The 17,718-nt window shown below is 40.8% G+C and overlaps 1 protein-coding gene across 1 annotated transcript in view; it reads right to left on the bottom strand.

The window, feature by feature from the left end:
• Positions 1–6,612: 6,612 nt before the first annotated feature.
• The window catches only part of nmbr (neuromedin B receptor), a 66,870-nt gene continuing 55,764 nt past the window's right edge, over positions 6,613–17,718 (bottom strand). The window contains exons 4-5 of the mRNA XM_047387404.1: positions 14,876–15,114; positions 6,613–9,454 (exon numbers count right to left, since the gene is read on the bottom strand). Coding sequence (XP_047243360.1) covers positions 9,292–9,454; positions 14,876–15,114 — 402 coding nt within the window. The 3' untranslated portion in view covers positions 6,613–9,291. The remainder of the gene's footprint in view (positions 9,455–14,875; positions 15,115–17,718) is intronic.

Genomic DNA, 17,718 nt, shown 5'->3' with positions numbered 1-17,718 from the left:
ATCAGAGCCATAGTTTATATTGTAAAGTGATGTCATTGAAGCATGATGGATTCATTTCAGGAGCTGGACGGCCAGCTCTACAAAACGATAATTTCCTGTCTAAAGAGGTCAATCGGGTCACAGTGTGTTGAGAAATGAGACCTCCATAGAAAGAGGAGCTTGGGAAATGAAAGAATTGGACCCTGACCACACACATTTAGTAGCCATCAAAAGGTTCTGGCATAATACCAGCTGGATACGTGATCACCCTTCTTAGCAGAACTGGTAGAGTGTGGGAGAGTCCATAGGTTTTCAGTAGAGTTGAGGATGAAACAAGTATTCCACAAGCTTAATCTGTTAGACGGCTGTATCTGTTGCAAAATCAGTTTTATTGTGTGTTTACCATCGAACGCCCATCTGTGTCCGGGTTTCAACCATTTGACCCAAATTGTCCCATTCTGATGAATGATAATTATTAAAGATGTTCAGGAAAACCCCAAGAGCCATCAAGACACAAGTCTGCCATGAACTGGACCCTGCTGGAACGCCAGTGTCATGGTGAAGCCAGGTTTGTTTCACCATGGATGGAAAGGTTGCTGGCCAAGAAAGATGGTCCTGCTCCTAAACTGACATTTGCAAGCTAGACTGAAATTCTCAGCTGACCATATGGAAAAATACTTCCTTTCACACCTGTGTATACAATATGCCTCCAGTCAAGCATGATGTTGGTAGCATCATGCTCTGGGAATTTAAGGAGGTCTAAACATTAGGGTTCTGGAAAGCCCTGACCTCAGTGGTAGTTAAGAACTTGGGGATTATTTAAAACCCCGGTGTGTTCCAGGAAAGTATTACATTTTAATTAACTTCTCTGATTCTGCCAAGAACTGTGATCAACTGTCCATCCAGACTTATGCCAGAAAGTTATTGATGGCCGCAAAAATACAGAGGAGGTTCGGCATGCTGAAACGTTCAAGCCTACATTTATTATTTTGACTATGAGAAAATATACAATAAATTCAAACTTAGCACCCAGTTTGTGTTTTGAGAAATAATTGCACTTCTTTATAACGGGTTAAAAATGTCATTGGGAAAACAACCACAGTTAATGGCAACGCAGGTGCAGAGCTGAACCTGAGAGTGGTGCTCTAAGGGAATTAAATGTTTTAACTAAACTGATTTCTTTGACTGAGGAACTTTTGAGTCAAGTTTAACTGTTGAAGCAGTGAGAATGATGTTAGTTTTTTTACCTTAGCTTTCCCATTTCGGCTTCATTTTTGCCAACAGATTTCTACAGTGTGAAACCTGTTGGAATCTGGTGGAATCTGTTTGTTTTTGAACGTTTAAACTTAGAGTCAGTTTTAGAAGCTGATGCTTTAAAGTGTGGAGCTGAAAGAGTGACCTTTCTTTTTTTTTTTACTGATTGTATTTATACACAGCAAATGTCTTTGTGTGCAGAAACTATAGAATGAACTTTTCCTTAGACAGAAATCAGTGATGAGTTTTTTTTTTCTTCTGAAATGATGGAAAACAAGCCAGGCTTTCTCATCATAGGACATTATTTGTGTTCATGAATAATCAAAATATTATATGTAACATATTTGTGGTTTAGAGCTCCTGCAGTCATCTGTGCACATTGTTTAAGAGACTGGTGTGGGTGGCAGATTTCATTAGAACTGATCAAATTATTTACTTTGACCAATTATTGTTTTTTCTGTTAGAATTAAAATAATCCAAAGGATTAGATGTGGATTTATCTCCTTCTGGGGAGGCTTCAGTCTTGCCAGATGGGGATGTAGGGTTTTAAATGCTTTAAGAAGTCCATAAAGAGACCAGACATTTATCGTATTTAGCTAGATTAAAATGCTGTGCAGCATCATCAGCCACCCTCTTCATTGTTTGAATGCCTAGGAGATCAGCTTTCTAAATAGATCTGTCTACTGTTGTCTGTACGTTTAGTGTTTCTATCTTTATAACTGCTTATCTTAATTACTATAATCATCTTCTCCTCAACCCTCACTGATGTCATTTTTCTCCTTTCCACGTTTCTTCTTGAGTACTTTGAACTACCCCTTTAATTCATTTCATTACAGTTTTTGTCTTGATGGCCAAGTCTGGGTTGTTGTTGAGAGGCAGCTGTTTTACTGCCTTTAAAATTAAATACTTTATTTTATAACTTGCAGTAACTTCTGAAGTTCTGGGGATTTAGTTAAATTTGTTTCCCAAGTGGAAATATTTAGAAATAAACAAAGAGGTCTTACGTCCTTTTTTTCTTTTGCTGACAACATGCAAGCCTATGATTTGTGGCTTTTATTGTTGATTGAACAGATCTAGAAGCCAGAATGTACCTCAGCCCATGGTGTGTTCCTGGGCTGCTTCCAGGAAAGTAATCATACCCCCCAACACACTAATGGAGTGATTCTGTATTTGTGAGCAGTTCCAACCCTTACGTATTGTCATGTGATATGAATAACCCTATGAGTCATGATTAATCATTGAAAAAAATCAAAATCCCAGATACGAGCAGTCTCCTCTGTAAGGTAGCTATGTTTTGCTTTAGAGATTCGTGGCCCACTCTCTGGATGGGGATGGGGTCGTTGGGGGCCTGGGTCGGGTTCGGGTGATGCCGGCACTAGTCTGAACTGGTGGCTTGGGCAGTCTGCCTGTCTCCAACCCAGAATGAAGCGGACCACCTCTTGGGTCCGGAGACTGGTTGCCCGTCTGGAATATCGGTACCTGGAACTGCGAGTATAGAATATGTATGGGGAGTGTGAGTGAGTGTATGGCATCCATTGTTGTGTGTCTTTACATTGGATGTGTGGGTGTGAGTGTTTTTATGTGTAAGCATGAGGGTGGAAATGTGGGATTGTGACTGTGTGTGTCTGTGTTTGTGTCAGGTTGGATCTTGGGCTGCTCCTTCTCCTGGATCATCCCGGATCATCCTCCACATCAAAGGGAATCAGCTGAGGTGCTTCATCTCTTCATGATGTCTCAAGGAAGCCTCCCTTCAGGGATCTGACCACATCCCACTGGAAGGAGACCAGTGGGAATGGGACTATATATATGTATAGTCAAGGAAAGTGTTATGTGTGGTCAACTGGCCACCCTATGTCCCTCTCAATGAGCTGCTGCCTAAATCTCTCATCGTCTAAAAGTAGATGCCCCACATGGGTGGCTCAGCTGTTCTGTAAACGTTAGCTTGCACTCAGGGTGCCGCCACAACTACACACTAAAGAGTCCTTTCCTGGGGACTTGGATTGAGAGATTGATGCCTGTAACCATCAGGGATGGTCCGAGGTGTGCTATGGGGACACCTACGAAACCAATACACTTCATATATTGATAAGTAATGGTTCATATGAGGGGAACCAAACTCTGGCCACTCCTAAATGCCACACTTTGTCACAGCTTTCTGCTCGGTAGCAGAAACTGAATTTGGTTCAAATTCTTTGAAAAAATCTGATATATTATCACATTGCTAACCACGACTCCCCCAGTGTGCCGTGAACAGTTATTGAGGTTTGATATTGACCGACATGATGATAGAAGCAAATCCAGGATTAAATAGTGCCTTTGGTAGCTCTTTGATCATTTTTGTCCCACTATTTACTTTTATATTTTTCAGACACTAAGCTGACAGGAACAGGGTGGAGAGACGGGGCAGACATGCAGCAAGGGTCATCTCTGAAGTCACACATTTTAACCCCTGCGCCAACGCAGCACCTTTACCCCTGCTATCATTGACGTCTTCCTGATTTAGGAAGCTGGCAGTCTTGCAGCCATCGCAGGTATATTTTATATTTGGCATTGCTCAGCTTTTGATGTGTATCAATATTGGGACCAATATTAACTTTAACCTGAATGTGACACAGACCAAATATTGTCTGTCAACACAGCAGCATATTGGCACTGATGGCAAACATTAACTCAAACTAAATGAGAAAATGGAAGAGGTCCTTCAGGTACTGCATGTTAAATTCAGTTCAGCACAGAGGTAATGTTTTTCCTGAAGGACCCATTATTAACCCTCTCTGATGGCAGATAAATCCATCAATGCAGCCACCAGGCTGTGACTTTTCTAATTATTATTCAAGCCATATCTTTGACTGTGCAGCAACCACGACCATTGCGGCCAAGAAAGTTGATTTGTGCCAGAAGTGAACAGAGCAGAGCTCAAGGCCAGAAAGCAGAGGGAAATAATTAACTGATGGGTGTTTTTTAGTTCAGTAACATGCTGCAGATATTTAGAAGCAAAAACATGCAGGTCTAAAGGTCTTTCAGCTGGCCTCATGTAATATTAATCTGCTTCATATTAAATGATATGACAGTGCAACACCAAATTATGCCACCAAGAAACAACATGCCCAGGCCTCCACCCTTGTCAGCAGGACCCGTCTGAAAGGGCGCCTGACCTTAACATTTGTCCCTGCCAGCAGTCTCATGATCCTTAGGTGTTTGATTTTTAGTTTCCTTCTGTCTGTTTCACTTCACTCCCCTGCTGTTCAGGTTCTCTAGTTGCTGCCGTTTTAGTTCATTCTTTGTAGATTAGGTTCATTGGTGTCAGATTTTCCCCATATCCTCCAGATTACTCACACCTGCATTCGAAGTCCTTTCTATATTCATCCCTCAGTTTTTAAGCTCAGCATTTACTCCCCTCCGTAATCTCCCATTATTATGGACTTTAGAGACAAGAGATTGGAGGATAGGGCAGAAGATGGGTAGATGGATCAGGGCTTTTCTTGCAGTTATAAGAAGCTTCTGTGATCTGAGGGTATCTCAAATCACATGAAGGGGAAGAAATGGCCAGATAGTATCCCAACTATTAGGGGATTGAACATTTACTGAAAGTTTATTCTACGATTTTAGAAAGGAGGTCCTGACTGGCTTTAGAACTGAGAAGACTTGCTGCTTGTTCAGTTCACAGGTGTTTTAGTGGGATTCTTGGTCTCCAGGCTTACTTTAGAAAGCTATCTCACTGGACGACAAAAGCAAGAGCTATTTTTATCAAATTATTTGCAAAAACTCCTTTTCAGTGTGGGTTGGATTCCAGCAGGGAGACTCCTTCCCTTTTCTTTTTGTTTAGCTTTTTCTTGGACAGGATCTCTAGGTGTCACCGTGTAGTGGAAGGTCTCTGGTTCTGGGAACTTTTGGGTCTCACATTTGCCTTGTGCAGTTGATTTGGTTCTGTTGGCACGGAAGCAGTTTGCTGCATGAAGTCTGAGGCCATGATTCTCAACCTAAAGATGGTGGGATGGTCTCTAGTTAATGAGTGATGGCAGGATGTTGCACAACATCGACGGCTAGGTCTCACAGTCTGTAATTAAAATGCTACGTCATGTATGTATGAAATTGACCTGAAAACTGAAGCTCTGGATTTACTGGTAGGAATAGGTTCCAACCTTCACAGTATTGGGATGTTGATCATGGGCAGAAAACTAGATCCTAGATACAAATATCTGAAATTAGCTTCCTTTTTAGGGGGTCAGGATCTGTCTGAGAGATAAGGTTAGCAGGTCCATCATCCAGGTGGAGCTCAGAGTAGAGCTGGTGCTCCACATTGAAATTAGTCAACTGAGGTGGTTTGGTGGTTTGATTCCGATGTCTTCCTTTGGCGACTGGGAGGAGACCTTGGGCTGACTGGGTTTCCTTGGTGAACATGTGTTTACTGTGAACCAGCTCTGGATAAGTCGAAGAGGGAGGGAGGACTCTGATTTACCACACAAACTATGCTTTAAAGTGTCTCTATGATTGATTCTGCAATGAACAGACTATGCATAAGAAATGACTGGATTAAATAGAAAAGTGAGGATTTCAGCTTTGAAGGGTTCTCATTATTTTACAGAATTCAGCGGTGAGGCTGGTTTGCACATCAAGAACTCAGCTATGCTCAGTTGATTAAATCGAATAAGGGCCCCCATCTTTCTCATTTAAATAACATTCACACTCCTCATAGAAGTACATCTCATAGATTCGAAAATAATAAATTTGCTCTTGTTACGACTGATTCATATCCACAAACGGGATAAAAAGGTCAAAGTTCAAAGATTTAAAGTTCAAAGGGGACAACGGTGAAAGTCAGACACACATCTCACAGTCATGAGTCAGAATCAGCAACCTGCTGCCTTCTCCACAGGTTTGTCTATGGCAGTCAGGGGCGATGTGCTATCTATCTGTCCTTTAATAATGTTCTGAGAAAGAGGAGAAGCTCAAAAAGCAAATCGATATGCTGTCAAGCAACTATGCTTTAACTGGATGTGAACGGAATGAGAAAAAATAGCAGCAAATAGCAGCTTCTGTCCCCACGGGTTCAAAAACTAAGAGCCAAAACATGAAATCAAGGCTTTTCATTCCCAAATGGTTTGATTTGAGAAGCTGCAGCTTCTACAACCTAAAGTGCTTGTAAAAAGGTGAAATAAATAAGCTGGAAATAATCTGATTTTTTTTCTGCTACTGGACAGAGAAATTAATATATGTAGAAATACTGTGCTTGGGCATTTTGGGCAGCCTCCTGCTTGCTGTAGATTCAACTCCACTTACATTAGTCTATTTAGAGAGCCCAGAGCTGGAGGTACCAACCAGCAGTTACACTGTCTAAACTTTCTTTCAAAGATTTCCATCAAAGCAGAGACAAGACACTTGCCTGCACAGGAACATTTATTAAAGAACGAAGCAGAAAAAGGAGAAGCATGCGTAGTACATTGAAAAAAACACATCCAGCATTTAAAAGAAGGAAAAACATCACAAAATGGTGTAATGAAGAGCAAAGCGTAGAGGCTTTCAGATAAATAAAGCACAGAAATGTCATCGCCTCTGAGTTCAGGCTGAGGCACCAACACAAAGCAATGACAGTAATCACTGGGCTCTTTTAGTGCATCCAGCAAGAATCGCTCTGTAAAGCATTGCTTTCTTCAGCGCCTGTCATCGTCTTTTGAACCTTACAGAGAGGAGCTCATGTTGGGCAAATAATGACCTATCCCGCAGTAAGCCAGATGAAAATAAATATTAGCAGCCGGATTAACTGAAAATATGAAACTTGACTCTTGGAAGTGTATCGACCCATTTAATTAAACACTCTTTGATTGAGTGATCATTTCTGTAATTGTTTACTTCACAGCTCTTTAGTAAAAATTCATTCCTGTAATGCAATTAGACACTAATTACAGGCCGCAGAAGGAAAATGGGGATTGTGTTCAACTCACTAACAGTTAATGAATTCCAAATAATAGTTTTCTGAGCCTTCGGCGGCTTGCAGTAAAGTGCACAGGAGGTCAGAAGTTGTGCACAGAAGAGTTTTCTGTAGACAGTTACCGGTTCAGTCGTTAATAATGTTTACTGGTTTTAGGGAAACTGACAACTCTGCTGTTAATTAAGGATATTTAACAACCTCACAGGAATCTCACATGTTGATCTTGTGCCTTAAAATAGTTCAGTCCTTTGCAGGGAAAGTTGGGAAAACATTGTCAAGAAGATCTGACCTATTTTCATTAATTGATCATTTTGGCACCATAAAAACTGTATTTTATGCCCCAAGTGAAGATGTGTAAAAAGCCTTAAAATATATTCCTCTTTTACTGCAGCAGCACAATCTCACACTGAGAAATTCTAACACAATATCCTGCCTTTAATTGTGGAATATCCCATGAAAAGAAATAACTTTCAAACAAAATCACCAGGGGCACAATTATTGCCTCCCCCACTGTTAATACTTTACACAACCCCTTTATACTATAGAAACAGTTCTTGCTTCTCCCCTATAATGTTTCCCAAGGATGTAACACCCAAAGAGAGTGAACGTTGACCTTTCCTCTGTGCACATCTCTCAGAGTCCTGGGTTCTATCTGATGCTCTCTTCTCATTAGCTCAGCTCACAGCTTTTCTATAGGATTTAGATCTGGCCATGAGATGGCTATGGAAGAAGGTTGATTCAATATCCAAGGTAAAGGTGCATGAGATGCTTTTTCCACATATTCATCGTTTGTTTCACACCAAACCCACCAGGTGTGTTTCTTGCTGAACAAGTCAGTGTTCGTCTAATCTGACCAAAGCAACATTTCCAGTTAAGGTCTCAGTAAAGTGTGTGTTTGCGATAGTAGGAGGAAAAAAGCTTTTTCTTAGCATGCCACCCAAGATACCACTTGGCTTAGCTTCTACTGGTTGTTAGGAAGACTTCTGCCAGTCCTTTCTGCAGTTGTCAGCAGTAAGAATTTGTCATATTTCCAGCTGCTGTAACATCTCCTCACTGTGCATGGTGACAAGGTCCTTATCCCTTCTTGTGTAACATTTTAATTACTGCTCTGACTGTAGTTTGGGACACCTTTAGACTTGTGATTGATTTTGTTTTGCCATTTTTTGACTTAGGAAGATCAACACACACCCTTCTTACTTGAATGGCATGTTCTCTTGATTTTCTGTTTTTCTGAATGGAGTATTGGGCCTCTCTGTCCCGTCATATTTATACTGCCAGGGAAACAGACGTTTGTAGATTAGAAGCAATTAGCAATTAGAAGCTGTTTTTTTCTTTTTCGTTCAGTGTGAGGTGATGTTACTGCATAAGACATTTTTTTACTGTTTTTAAAAACACTTTACAAGCAGAACAAATAGGAGTACCTTTTGAAAATGTTTCAGTCTTGCGAGATATAATCTTGAACAACAGTAGGAGATGTTTGCACCAGTTTTTAAATGAAGTAGCCTGTGTACCACCTGGTATTTATACCTGTAAAGTGGTGACTGTTTATGTGCACAGAGCCTACCTAACAGCCTACTTAGCAAAGCCACATGTAGTTTATTCTTTTCAGAAGAAAGCAGTTTTGGTTTATAGAGGTTTCTGTGGAGTTCAACAACAAAACTGCCTTAATTTATCTTAAAAGTAGCAAGGGTTACTTCCAGGAAGTCAAATGTCAGACCTTCCATCATTCTACCAAATGTCCTTGGATGTCCATTAATGCTACCACTCTTATTTCACAAACCAGCTGACAAAAGTACAGGCAAACCTTATCCAAATCAGAGCTTCAACACCACAGAGCATCAAACCTTCGGACTGAAAATGTTAATGTTAGAGCTAAAGTCTTTCTACTGCCTCCAGATGTTCACTGATACCCTGTAAGGTGGAGAGTTGTAGCACATTCTCAGGGTGTTTTCTGCTCTTTTTCAAAGAGGCACTTTTTGTTTTTTGGTTGTTTGTGATGGTCATGATCCATGGTGATGGTGTGAATCATCCAACTGGTGCAAAATGTGAGGAGTGTCTTTCCCATCCATCCACTGGGTTTTTTCCCCAGAGTCTTGTCTCTCTGCAGAGCATCTTGGAAACATCCTACTTCACAGAGCCACTTCCTGTCTGTTAGGGTTGCCATTTGCTGCTGGAGCCATGATGACAGCAGTGGGTGTGGTCTTCTTGATGGATGTGAGGCGGATGTGAGAGGTGCTGTGCATGTAGCTGGGTTGGCGTTCAGGACGGGGACCTCGACCACATCGCAGCTGACTGGGGAGGAAGACGAACAGTCAGTAAAACGTGTGCAAAGCAAAAGCAAAAACTAAGTTTAAAAAAACAACCAATATAAAATATTCTAATGATCTTTTTAGTGAAAATGGAAGATTTCTATTTTTAATTGCCATGTGTTGGATTTACAAGCACCTGGTGAAGTCACGAGTTTGACTAAAAAGACCCAACAAAAGCAGCATGGCAGAAAATTAGACAAACTAAATCATACACACTGTGTCTCAGTCTAAGAGAGGTCTAAACAAACCCCAAATGGAAAACTATGGGTCAAACACCTCGAGTTGATATGATGTGAACCACACTGGTGGAAACAATGTCCACCTTTTACCAGACAATGCCAACGAGACGATATTAATTTTTGTACCACTGTAAGCTCTGGAAATCGGGGAAAAGACATTCATCACTAACTGGCAATTATCACCACCAAGATGAAGGAGGGATGATTTACATGATTCACCATTAGGTTTGTGTCTGCTCATGTTGCTGCTGGTTAGTCTGTCTTATTAGTTCCTTGAGGAAATAAATAAATCCTAAAATTTCAAGGTTAAAATTTGCTACATCAGCAGGCCAGTGTATGGACTAGACCAATTTTGAAACATACCAATAGTTTATTTGAAGGCATTATGCAGGTACCAAAGTTTTGGTACCTGGTACCATGTTTGGTACCACTGTTGCTGTTAAACTTTGCCTGAGTCAATATTATGCATGTAGATATTTAGTCAACTGAAACTGCTTTAACTTCCAACCTGCCTTAAGCTGGTTATGTGCTTTGAGACATTTGTTTGGGACTAAATGTCTGTCTTAGAAGGCTAAATACTCTGACCACACCATGTGGCTCATATCTGTGTATGAAATGTTTGGTAAGCACTTGTACTTATGACTAAACTTGCTCTTTAGCATCTTGTAAACATCTAGCCTGATAAATCTCTATCTTTGATCATAAAATGACTTGTTCTCATCTCGAGACTAATTCTCTACACTGGTTCATATCAACAGCACTAGCTGTGCGCTTACGCCATCAGCACAGGTGACTGCACGTCTACAGTGGGTAATATGACAAACCTTGGCATAGGACCAGTGAAAATTATGCCATTAGCTGCACAGGTATGACAACATGGCCAATTTAATGCATTGCATTTAGAATAGGTTTATTTGATAGGGATTTATACATTAACAGCATTGCTGCAAATGCACCAGAGTTACCCAAAAGGCAATTTTTCATCTGCAGCCACTGGACAGGAAAAAAACAGGAAGATAAAACATCAGACATACATCCAAACAATTAAAATGAAAACATACACAGAAGACTAGCTCTAAGTACAAACATCAGACATTTAATAAGCTACTACCAAAGGGAAAAAAATACCGCTAAGTACCAACATAAATCATTTAAACATCTAAACATATTTTTGGGCGAGAAACCAAGGCAAAGATACAAGGCAATAAGGTCAGGACAACAAGCACAAACTGATAAACTGGATGTTAAAGTTGGTACGTTTGGCTTTCGATAAAACAGTTTTTTAGAAGTATTTTGAACAGGTTATATAAAGCTAGTTCTCTGATGTTTAGTGGACCCTGTCCGACTCCTGTGCAGCTGTAACTGAAAATAGATTCTGACTGAGAGGAACAATGCGGTACCCTTTTTCTGAACCACTGCATCTGAACTGGTTCTAATATTTACAAATGGCCTAAGTGGAAGAGATGAGAGGTTGTTAATTATTTTGTGTAACTGACATGCATTTGAATATTTTCTGATGGTCTCTCAACTTAATAAGTTGTCATTTTGTGGTGAAACAGTAATGGTTTCCAATATATTGAGAGTTTGTTTACACAGAACCTCTGATGGTCTTAGTGTGGCTATTTTTCTCTGTGACCAAGCTGTTAAACACAGCTGTTGATATGTGACCTGATCATAGCATCTGTATATATTATACTCGTCTGTATATGTACAAAAGACTCTTTGAATATGATATTTATATATGATATTATGTAATTTTTATATAGGTTAGAGGTAGTTTTGGCCCTTACTGTTAAGTATTGATTCCTGTATGTTTTTGTTTTCAGTTTAGCAGCCTTTTGTCCCTTGAGAGAAACCATATTTAGAGTAATGATGACGTCAACATTTTCTGACATTGTCTTAGAATTGTGGCCACCTTGTGGTCCAGTTCGGCAGTAGGACCAGACATTAACCCATGAGAGTGCTTTTAGCTGGATACATGTCTGTTTTCCTTGAATTTGTGTGTTGATGACAAGTAAGTCATAATATTTGGGTGTTTACAGTGGTTAGAGGGCTGCAGGGAGGCGCACTTGGGTCATGGGTTCGACTCCCAGCCGGGGGTCTTTCTGCATGGAGTTTGCATGTTCTCCCCGTGCATGCGTGGGTTCTCACCGGATACTCCGGCTTCCTCCCACAGTCCAAAGACATGCCTGTTAGGTTAATTGGGCTCTCTACATTGCCCATATGTATGTGAATGAGTGTGTGCATGGTTGTTTGTGTGTTGCCCTGTGATGGACTCCAGGGTGACCCTGCCTCTCGGCCATAGACTGCTGGAGATAGGCACCACTATGGAAGAAGCGGGATAGAAAATGACTGACTGACTGACAGTGGTTAGATGTGTAGTTAGATATTTGCTCAATTACTCTTAACAAGATAACAGCTGTGGTCAGAGGTGACCATGTGTACTGCTCAAGTGTGCAGGGTTTCTTTATCTTATGCTTATATTTCTCCTTATTTGAGTTTACATAAGGTGTAATGGTTGGTGCCATAAGCTTCATATGTAACTTTGAAGGACACACTGTATTTGGTTTGGGTTTATATGAGCTTTGTGACATGGTCCTGGAGGTATCCATCAGAACATGGTACACTGTGGTCTCACGTAGGTTGTGGTGTTTAAACAATGCTAACTTGGCACTAAGAGGTCCAAAGGGTACCAGGAACATATGCTCCACACGACAATGACACCACCTGTCTGAACCATTGATACAAGCTGGGATGCATCCATGCTTCTAGTGTTTTTTATACCAAATTCTGGCCCTATTGTCTGAATGTTGCACCTGAAATCCAGACTAGTTGGACCAGGCAACAATTCTTAATTTATTATGGTCATACCTAGGTGATTCTATGAATTGTAGCCTCAGTTTCCAGTTAGCTGATGTGAGTAGTTCCTGTTGTGGTCCTCTGCTGCTCTAGCCCATCTGCCTGAAGGTTTTACGTGTTCTTATGTTCTGCATACATTTGTCGTTAACAATGGTTATTTGAGCTGCTGTTGCCTTTTCATCAACAGGAACCAGTCTGCCCATTCTCCTCTGACATCTGGTATCAACAATGTCGTTGGATGTGTGTAAGAACCCCAGACGATCAGCAGTTTCTGAAATACTCGGACCAGCCTGTCTCTCATTAACAACATCACGTTCAAACTCACTTAAATCTCCTTTGTTCCATTCAGATGCTGAATTTAAACTTCAGCATGTTGTCCCTGGCAGGGACCTTTTTTTTATTAACAGCGTATTTTGTAAAGACCTGTCACTGCAATACATCAATGTTAATTTTTATAAAAACAGAAATGTTTTTTTTTTCTAGATTTAATCCTAAAAAGCAGGGATAACATTTGTTTCTTGCTCCAGGAGGTAAAGGTAAGCAGACATTATTTTAAAAGCTTTATGTCAATTTTCACATAAGGATCACTGACATTTTCCTGTTTGTGTTTTAGTAAAGTAGGAATTATGAGAATAGTTTTTATTCCTTCTTTAGGGGAGATGCTTAATTTTTCCTGATCCTTTCTGTTGCAGCTATAAATCAGACCTCAAACAAAGCATGACGTCAGACCTCAGGTCACAGCGCCTTTCTGCAACAGCCACCTCCAAGGTAAAAAATAATAACCTGCAGGATGTCTAGTGTGAGTGGGAGCACTCGAATGAAGCTGTAGAAAATGACTAGGCTATGATTACTTCATGGTCATTACTTCTGGTCCTGTCCTACATCTGTTTCTGAATGCTCAGAATTTGACAAATATTCAGCCTTCTGGAAACTTTCGATTAGTCTAAAAATTGCAATTTAGCATGGTATGTGCACATTTTACCAAACCCCTGAACTGCTCTGAAAATACAGAACAGCAGCCTGTCAGAGAAGAGGCTGAGGCTGTTTTCATCTGCTGCTGTCAATATGTTGGGCAGATTTACATTTTGAGGCTACAGAACCACAAAGACCTAATACATTATGCTTTCAGCATGAGTTAATCTGAATAATAACTGACCATATCATATTTTCTTTCCTAAATCAAATGAGTGAATCAATCCGAATGCATGTGGGAGCATAACTTTGATCAGACACTTCAAATATTGATCCTGAGAAAAAGATAGGTGTGAAATACCCTCATCAGACAGTTTATCATCCAGTCATGCAATAACATATTCAAATGGTGGTGAAGTTGACTTGCTGAAATTCAAACAGAGCATTAGAATAGAGAAGAAAGGGGATTTAAGTGACTTTGGACGAGTCATGGTTGTTAATGCAAACGGAGCTGGACATAGTGTTTCAGAAAATGACGATCAACTGGAATTTCCATGCACAACCATCTCCTAGGTTTACAGAAAATGGTCTTAAAAATACGAAATATTGAATGGCAGTTATTTAGACAAAAGAGAATGGGCAGAAGCCCAAGTAACCATTCATTACAACCAAAGTGTGCAAAATTCCATAATTGAAAATACTGAATGTGCAGCATATGGGCTACAACAGCTGAAAACACAGCGCTTGTTTAATCTTCACCATTTAGAGTTAAGGCAGCTCTAAAGCCAAAAGGAGGTCCAACCCTGTACCTAACAGAGTGACTGGTGAGTGTAGAGGTTATTTTACACCTAATGATTAAAAAAGGTTTATTGAAAACTTAATTATTAACATCCCCATCACCGGTTTGCATGTGGACCAATTTATGTCCAAATCAGAACTTTCTTTCTGAACTGTTTTTATCAGTGATTGCAAATCAGTGTGCAAGAAGTAATACAGAAGTAAGACTGTTGTGCCATTTGATTTAAACATTGTCGCTAAGAATTTTCTGCTCTTACTTCTGTTTCTCCAACACATTTGAAATAAATGTTAGCTCAACAAAACAGAGCATAAAATGTTGAGCAAAATCAGGTCTGAATGTTCAGAACTAAATGAGAGTTTCAACTAGAGGCTTTCTGACACTGTAAAATTATTCAATTTATTATTATTCATTTAAAACTCTCCAGCCTTAATATGGGTAAATGTTAATTCATGAGCATCATATAAACCGCTGCCAACACTAAGGCATATTTGGGTCCCTTGTTTCTGGAGTAAAGGCTGAAAGCGGGTCATGAGTTAAAAGTATCAGTGGTAACATTACTCTCTACCGGGTGGTCTCTGTGAAAGTGATTTCTGACCTGTTGAAGTGCCGGCGGAAGCTCTCACTGAGCAGGTAGAGGGCGAATGGATTGACGCAGGATGAGGAGAAGCTGAGGACTCTGGCCACCAGGGTGATGATGAGGTGGGTCAGCGACAGATCCATCTGGTGGTAGTGGAAGGAGCGGTACATGTAGAGCACGTGGTTGGGGAACCAACACAAGGCAAACAGGCCCACAAAAACCAGCACGATCTTGGCCAGGCGCTTCCTTGTCTCCATCTAAAAGAGCAAAGATACAATTCTGGTCAGATGTTTGTCTACATTCAGGACAAACACTCATATCAAATCAAATTTTGCCTTCAGATTATTTATTTGAACCATTTAGATAGCCTTGCGAAAGTATTCGGCCCCCTTGAACTTTTCAACATTTTGCCACATTTCAGGCTTCAAACATAAAGATATAAAATTCTAATTTTTTGTGAAGAATCAACAAGTGGGACACAATCGTGAATTGGAATGAAATTTATTGGATGTGTCAAACTTTATTCACAAATAAAAAACTGAAAAGTGGGGCGTGCAATATTATTCGGCCCCCTTACTTTCAGTGCAGCAAACTCAGTCCAGAAGTTCAGTGAGGATCTCTGAATGATCCAATGTTGTCCCAAATGACTAATGACGATAAATAGAAACCACCTGTGTGTCATCAAGTCTCCGTATAAATGCACCTGCTCTGTGATAGTCTCAGGGTTCTGTTCAAAGCGCAGAGAGCATCATGAAGACCAAGGAACACACCAGGCAGGTCCGAGATACTGTTGTGGAGAAGTTTAAAGCCGGATTTGGATACAAAAAGATTTCCCAAGCTTTAAACATCCCAAGGAGCACTGTGCAAGCAATCATATTGAAATGGAAGGAGTATCAGGCCACTGCAAATCTACCAAGAGCCGGCCGTCCCTCTAAACTTTCATCTCGAACAAGGAGAAGACTGATCAGAGATGCAGCCAAGAGGCCCATGATCACTCTGGATGAACTGCAGAGATCTACAACTGAGGTGGGAGAGTCTGTCCATAGGACAACAATCAGTTGTACACTGCACAAATCTGGCCTTTATGGAAGAGTGGCAAGAAGAAAGCCATTTCTGAAAGATATCCATAAAAAGTCTCGTTTAAAGTTTGCCACAAGCCACCTGGGAGACACACCAAACATGTGGAAGAAGGTGCTCTGGTCAGATGAAACCAAAATCAAACTGTTTGGCCACAATGCAAAACGATATGTTTGGCGTAAAAGCAACACAGCTCATCACCCTGAACACACCATCCCCACTGTCAAACATGGTGGTGGCAGCATCATGGTTTGGACCTGCTTTTCATCAGCAGGGACAGGGAAGATGGTCAAAATTGATGGGAAGATGGATGGAGCCAAATACAGGACCATTCTGGAAGAAAACCTGTTGGAGTCTGCAAGAGACCTGAGACTGGGACAGAGATTTATCTTCCAACAAGACAATGATCCAAAACATAAAGCCAAATCTACAATGGAATTGTTCACAAATAAACGTATCCAGTTGTTGGAATGGCCTAGTCAAAGTCCAGACCTGAATCCAATTGAGAATCTGTGGAAACAGCTGAAGACTGCTGTTTACAAACGCTCTCCATCCAACCTCACTGAGCTCCAGCTGTTTTGCAAGGAAGAATGGGCAAGAATTTCAGTCTCTCGATGTGCAAAACCGATAGAGACAAACTCCAAGCGACTTGCAGCTGTAATTGCAGCACAGGGTGGCGATACAAAGTATTAACACAAGGGGGCTGAATAATATTGCACGCCCCACTTTTCAGTTTTTTATTTGTTAAAAAAGTTTGACACATCCAATAAATTTCATTCCACTTCATGATTGTGTCCCACTTGTTGTTTCATCACAAAAAATTTGAATTTTATATCTTTATGTTTGAAGCCTGAAATGTGGCAAGAAGTTGAAAAGTTCAAGGGGGCCAAATACTTTCGCAAGGCATTGTATTCTATTATCCTGTTAGAATCCTGTTAGAAGTTTTAATTGAAAGACCCTCAGATGAAAGGAAATTGTTTAGAATGTTCAAAAACAACCAAGGAACCACCAAATCTTCAACCTTCCATAAACTGGAAATTGCTGCAACACCAGTGTTACTGTCCGCAGTGAAGCTAAGATAACATCAATGTGGACTGAGATGTACCCATCCACAAAAAGCACTCGACCTTAAAGCTGGACTGAAATTTCCTGCTGCCCACCCACATGAGCAACCCAGATCTCTTCTGGAGAAAAGTTTTCTGGTCAGAAAAGAGAAAGAGTGGGTGATAAACCCAAGAGCATTGTACCGTCCAGCATGGTAGTGGCAGCATCATGCTGTGGGGCTGTTCCACTGTTGTGGTACCAGTGCGTTACAGTAGATGAAATAATGAACAAAGTCTACCTACATGTTCTTCAGCTTTTCCTCAGATTAACAGTTAGATGGTTGAAATGTGTTGTCTTTCATTCAGAACCAAAACTGACCCAAAATGCTGGTGCAATAGATAAGGCTGGCTGGCATTATGCTTCTGGAAACATTTGCTGAGTTGCCTCAGGAAGTACAGTCTCTGCTGGGCCTTCTTTTGAACAGTGTTTATGTGTGAAGACCATCTCAGGTCCTCAGAGATGGTGGTTCCTAAGAACCTAAAGTGGTCCACAGCTGACACGGTGTTGTTGAGGATGGTGATGGGGGTGTATGGGTGGGTTGAGTTCAAGGTAATTCTGACCACACCAGTGGACCAGCTGATCCACCTGCTGTCTGTATGCAGACTCATCACCGAGTCCGCTGAGGTGCAGTCATTTGTGTACAGGGAGAAGAGTAGTGGGGATAGAACACACCCCTGGGG

This window comes from Girardinichthys multiradiatus, chromosome 15, assembly GCF_021462225.1.
Source record: "Girardinichthys multiradiatus isolate DD_20200921_A chromosome 15, DD_fGirMul_XY1, whole genome shotgun sequence".
NCBI lineage: Eukaryota > Metazoa > Chordata > Actinopteri > Cyprinodontiformes > Goodeidae > Girardinichthys > Girardinichthys multiradiatus.
Note: the sequence above shows the minus strand (reverse complement) of the source record. Positions and strands in the feature narration are given on the sequence as shown.